The sequence below is a fragment of the Megalops cyprinoides genome, chromosome 8 (genome assembly GCF_013368585.1).
Source record: "Megalops cyprinoides isolate fMegCyp1 chromosome 8, fMegCyp1.pri, whole genome shotgun sequence".
In the NCBI taxonomy this organism is placed as follows: domain Eukaryota; kingdom Metazoa; phylum Chordata; class Actinopteri; order Elopiformes; family Megalopidae; genus Megalops; species Megalops cyprinoides.
Window position 1 is genome coordinate 31,083,620 of NC_050590.1, and position 6,000 is coordinate 31,089,619.

Sequence of the window (6,000 nt, forward strand, 5' to 3'; positions counted from 1 at the left end):
TTTGTGGTACTGAAACTGTAGAGGATTTGATAAAGCACAGATTAGATCTCATTCAACATAAATTTTGTATTGTGTGCCATGGCCAACTCTTGCATTAGAGATAATGGTAATTATCTCCTGTCCATTATGTGAAAAAATCACTGCTTCTAAGCAAACCATGTGATCTGACTGTGCCCCTGGGCCATCAAACAAGGAAAAAGAAGTATTGAACTGGGGTTCAGAGGTCATCGTTTGGAACCTCTCTGATCATCAGTGAAATCCACTGACTCAGACAGGCATACCGAAGATTGGGATCATATTGCTGTGGTCACATAACAGTCATGCAATGAGAGACTGACAGGCTGGTATACGAGAAACATATATTTAACCCCTAGGGACTGTTGTATCACTCTTCAGATCCTTTGATCCTCAATGGATTTGGATCCAGCTTCAAAGCCAGTGTACTTGACACTCCTTCTTTATGTCCCCCAATGCCACACAGAGGCTTGGCTTTCCATGATGTCTCCCATCTGTGACTAAGCAGACACCAGTGGTGACATTAATTAAACTAGCAGAGAGAGTCAAATACATTAGCTACTCAGACAACAACTAGCTACCTTTTGTCAGCAATGAAGAGAATAGCACTTTGTCGACAAAGAAGATGGTACTTCCAAACCTTATCTCTAACCTATGTCAAAAAAGTCTGATGGCTGTAGCTCCTTCCTACAATAGCACAGAGCACTGTGGGTGCAAACATATCGAATAAGATAAAAATAGTGCACCATGGATATTAAAATAGCATTTGAAAGATGTTTGGTGGACCAGAAAGGACCATTGCATGTGCAGTTTCCTTTAGGAGAAATGGTCTCTGATGACCCTAACTGGTAGTGGACCCTTGTTCAAAGAACATTTTTGCAAGGACACATTATAAATTGATTTTGAGGTGCACACCATGTACCAATGTGCCATATTTTACCTAAAGGTAAAAATGTACCACTCTTATGTTTTAAGTACTGAAATGTAGCACCATATTTCATCATTATTTACACAGCATCATAACCAAGTCACCATAGTAGTAACAAAACTTGGGCTAGATAACTGTAAGCTCCCTGCAATAAAGACACCTTCAAAGGAACTGCTTATCTTTTTAAAAGCAGCCTTTATCTGACAGGACTGAACAGCATAAATGAGCCACACATGAAAGATATGAATTCTGATAAGAGGTGAAATGGATTTACCTCTAACTGCCACTATGTTCTCATTGATAAGAATGTGAAGACCTGTGATCCCTGAGGTTCCCTAAATGTTAAATTTCTATATATAGTGTGGGAGAGAAAAATTAACTACACTTCTCTGTTGCTCTCACAGATCACTGGTGCACTGTTTATTATTTTATTCTACAGTTTTCAAACAGCCTACCACCTCATATATTGTTTCATAAGATGTGGGGTAGATTCAAACGTGGACACATCTTTGGTCTTAACATTTAATGACTACTTTTCATTTTACACAACATTGTACTTTATTGTCTGTACAACATTTTTCTTCATTTCATCTTAATGTAAAATGGAAATGTCATTTAGGATTTGCTATGATCAATCATAATACAGACATTTGTAAAATATGTCAGTCAAGGCTGTCAATGTTTTTTGGCTATCATAACACATAATGTCAGACTTGTTATGGATTTTATAAAATAATATTTATTTAAATAAATACACATTAAAATAAAAAATAACTTAACACTTCTGCACACAAAAAGAACACTTCTGAAAAGAATAAATTAACACATTTCTACTGCCCCATGAACCGTTTATCTTTTCAGTGGACTTGAACCTAGGACATGGGTGTAGAACTCAGTCTTATTCTTCGGCTTTGCCTTTTGAAACTGTCTCTTTTGTGAGAAGCCTTCGAGGAAAGGCTACCAGAAGGAGGCACAGGTCCTGAGCAATCCTTCATCTTCTGACCTGTTGACGTCTTCGTTTGGTCCAACTTTTCTTCAAGGTCCATATGTGACTGTGGAACCAAAACACAGGATACAATATATTTATACATCGTTCATTAGGTTTCAGTTCTTGGCAACTGCAAAAAGAACATAAATGGACTATAAAATCGCATGTTTTGTATCACTTTTAGCGTAAAAAACTAGTAAAAATGACTAAACATTTGGGCACAGCTACTGTAACAGAATTATGGATAACTCAAAATTACTACACTGTTTACTGGGACATTGCAAATGTAATAATAACAATAGCCAACAATGATTAATATTTCTAATTAGCATTACTGATTTAACATGATACCGCTAACAGGAGATTCATACGCGTGTTGGGGTACAGAAAGCACGCTCATGAAAGGGCACAAAAACGCCATTATTCCTAATAATGTTTTCTAATGTTATTTAACCCCATACCCAGTTTTTGTACCAATCAGTCTCATGTGTTTTGGCCATGTTTTATAGAAGCATAGTTTATAGTGATCTAGAAGACGCTGCGCAAGCTGAACTTAAAGCAGTACATCTTACCAATTGTATTGGGTGGGTTTTTTATTACGGTTCCCTCACGGAGCCCTGGCCATCCGCCTCTCTTGCGGGTCAGGCGATGCGCGCTCGGTCTCCTGTCGCGTTTTAAAATCCTGAATGGCTTTTCTGTTCTGAAAGTCAATCAGAGCCATTGTGATGACCGCATTCCAACAGCTGTCCTCGCCAGCGCATCGGAAGTCAATCTCTTTGTCATCCTTGGTGACAATTGTGAAGTAGACGAATTTGCCAGTCCGCTCCACGCAATCCAACTTCTTAATGAACTGCAGTTTAATCTCCTTGCTCTTGGACTTCTTCTGACTGTCAGCGTAGATGTTCAGACTGTCTGGGGTGAGCACGCACGTCTTTCTCTTCCAAAACTGAAGGAGGTTGTCGCTCCTCTTCTCAAGTTCTCCCTCTTTCAGAACCTTGGAAAGCTCGGTCGCTGACATTTTCATGATTTTACTTTTTAGCAGTTATTTACCCCTGAGCTATCTGAAGACCCCAATTAATTTGTAGGTTCCGAGCTTTTGCTGTTCACTCTCTGCCCCCGGGTGAGGGAGATTCGTGATGTAGTCGTAACAATTCGGTACAGAAATATGAATGAAGTGTAAGGAGACTTTATAACCATCTGTTCGCCCTTCCCACCTTACGTCATTTGGAAAGGAATGCATTACCAGTTTTTTGACTAATACAGAAGCAGTGTGTTGGTGGAGGGGCTGGCCGAGGTTTTACATAAGGAAGTTTAATATTTCCCAGAAAGGGACTTCTCATGTTCAAAACGGTGGTATACACATTTTCACATCCGTAGAAGCAATACCATTTAAACGCCCCGCATAACCGACTGTATAACTCCAGTACCTGCACCAAATAGTTTTTACACGTGTAGTCTAAAATCGTATAACGTATGTTTAAATTCAATTCATTTGTGAGAATCACACATTTTCATGTAGTAGCTACTGAGAAGTGTGTTTAAAAGTTGAAATAAGATAAAATCTGTTATCTTTTAAATGTGGGCTAATCGTATCAATGCACAAGTTTTTCGCTTTTCCATCATTACAGCTACGTTAATAACACATCAAAATCTCTCTGTCTGTAATATGCTACCTATGGCAAAATATGATCTCTCTTAATATGTCACCATTCTTTCAGTTCAATGTAGACGTGATGCTAAACCTGTGGCACACATGTCTAGGCTTGTCCTCTATATGAGATGGTCTCTTTGTTCCAATTTTAAAAACACTGCCGCCTAGTGGTGCAGCTCCGCCCACACCCACTAAATTGGAGAGGCGCTGTCACTGAATGTTAAATGAATGACAGTATAACTTCTGAAATATCATACACCTGTGAGGCGGTGCTTTTTAACAAGTGGGACTCTGTTCACTCCAGGGAGTACATATGCTGTACACAAGCAACACCTTTATGTAATGATATATTTGTGCTTCTTTCTTTATGGTAACATTGCATGTGTAGTTGTGGTGCATGGAACTAACATTGCTACAGTGTAATGTCTGAATTACACTGTAGCAATGTTAGTTCCATGCATTTTGCTGTGATGGGAAGTTTAGTGAAGTAGTTAAAAATACAAGAACAAGGCTACCTGGTTTAATGCACATATTTTTTGTGGTAATGAATACACCAGTGAGAGAATGATTATATCCTGTGGGTTTTAGGTCTGTATCTGAATGTGGTAACCTGTGGTAAACTAATTAGCTTATTGCTAATGCTGAGAATACGAAAGTGCTGGTCATCTATCCTACTTTAGCAGCAAAAGGAAGGTTTTTGAGAGACACGTAAGTGATATTTCTGTTCTACATACATGTCTTCATTGGTGGTCTTTCCCTTGGCCAGGTTATGCTTTTTTTGGTTTGTTGTTTAACTCACTGCTCCTGTCACACTTGGGTGGCGTGGCTGCAAAACATGAGTGGTTTTTTCAAACCAGCCTTGATATCCTCTTCATGGGCAAATTGTGCCGAAATGTTAACCTGAGCTACAGAGAAACCCTAGCACGTGCACTAATGTAGGAACCATGTAGTAACCAGCTCCAATGACTGCAATGGATGTGGACAGCTAAAATAACCCACAGTCTTCTTTTACAGGCCAACAATGGGATGTCATTGCTGCCTTTGACGCAAATTTAATGGTCAAAATAGTTACTGCTAATTAAGACAAAAATCAATTTGGCCAAATTAGTTTTCTGAAATTCCTTGCAACTCAAGCAATACAACAAACTGTAGGATGAAGAGGTTCCTTCAACACTTGATTTAGAGTGCATGTTAAACTGTTTCATGGATTGATGAATGACTTGTAGTCATCCATACACCTAGCCTACAGGTCATCTCCTTAGAAAGGCCATCTGTGAAATGACGAATGTACGCAATACTCAGGATGATGCTGGCAGAAACTTTATCCATTTCTTATTATTACTAAGAGAGCTGATGGACAAATGTGAACACTCCACCACATTCTTGCTTTGATCAAACTGATTGAGTGTGAGCACCCAGACTTTCCAATCTGATGAAATCAGTGACACAAAGGAGAGAGTAAACGTGTGTCATGGTGGACAGATGGCCAGTGGACAGTCTTCCTGCATTCGGCTCATTCAATTCAGACAGTGATGAAAAGAACCCCTCTGCTGCGGGCCTGCGAGGCAGAGGTAAGGTTGACTCACTGCATATTGAGAGGAAGAGGTGGGATCTGTGGTAAATGTGAGGGTGAAGAGGAGCATCTTCTCCACTCTCCTGCTGAGCCCAGTGGTCCGTACCACTGAGTCACAAGGCAACTACGTATCTGTGATTTCCACACATGCGTTATGAGAAGCCCTGAGTCGTCATCGGAATTCAGCCTTCCCATGTGGCTGTGATCCACAGTCCTGTGCTGAGCTATCGAGACAGCCTGGCTCTTCCAGCCAGGGCTACGGGCATGGGTACCACTGGCCCACCTGTTTACTGTAAAAACGAATGTATAAATCTCTCCCCTGCTCTGTTACCTAAGAGCAAGCAGATACACTGAGGCAGTAGCCCAGCTAAGTGTTGGGATGCTGCCTGGTTTTGAAGGAGAGCCTGAACAAACAGGCCCCTGATAGGAAAAGTGTTTGTGTGTCAGCCTCCAGCGGCTCCTGAAGCCCCGCAGGCAGCTGAGGTTGGTGTCAGCTCAGCTCTGACGCCAGCCTGTCTGACACCCACTCCCTTGCTCTGCATCCCTGCTATATCAGCCTGCCCGTACCATGCACTCAGGCAATTCCAATTGTCCCTGGAGACCCAGTGGGAGTTGTGAATATGTCTGAAGTTCACAGTGCAGTTCCTATTATGTATGAATGTAACAGTGTAAACTGGGTCTGGACCCAACACACACTTCAGCCCCTCTGTGCTAAGGGTCTCTCTCTTGCCAGCTCTCTCTGCCAGTCCCTATACCAGGCTCCACAGTGTCTTACCTTCAGAATATCAAAAGTGCAGACACCATCTCAGCTTCAGACCTTATCAGATTCATAAACACTGTCAGCC

General features: G+C 41.1%; 1 protein-coding gene across 1 annotated transcript; it reads right to left on the minus strand.

Annotated features, from left to right (window-relative positions):
• Positions 1-1,595: 1,595 nt before the first annotated feature.
• LOC118782333 (pleckstrin homology-like domain family A member 2) lies at positions 1,596-3,075 on the minus strand. Its single transcript, XM_036535648.1, has 2 exons — positions 2,504-3,075; positions 1,596-1,995 (listed from the first exon to the last, which is right to left on the minus strand). Exon 1 carries the CDS (start codon positions 2,953-2,955, stop codon positions 2,539-2,541), a length of 417 nt encoding a protein of 138 aa, XP_036391541.1. The 5' UTR covers positions 2,956-3,075; the 3' UTR covers positions 1,596-1,995; positions 2,504-2,538.
• Between the last annotated feature and the right edge of the window lie 2,925 nt (positions 3,076-6,000).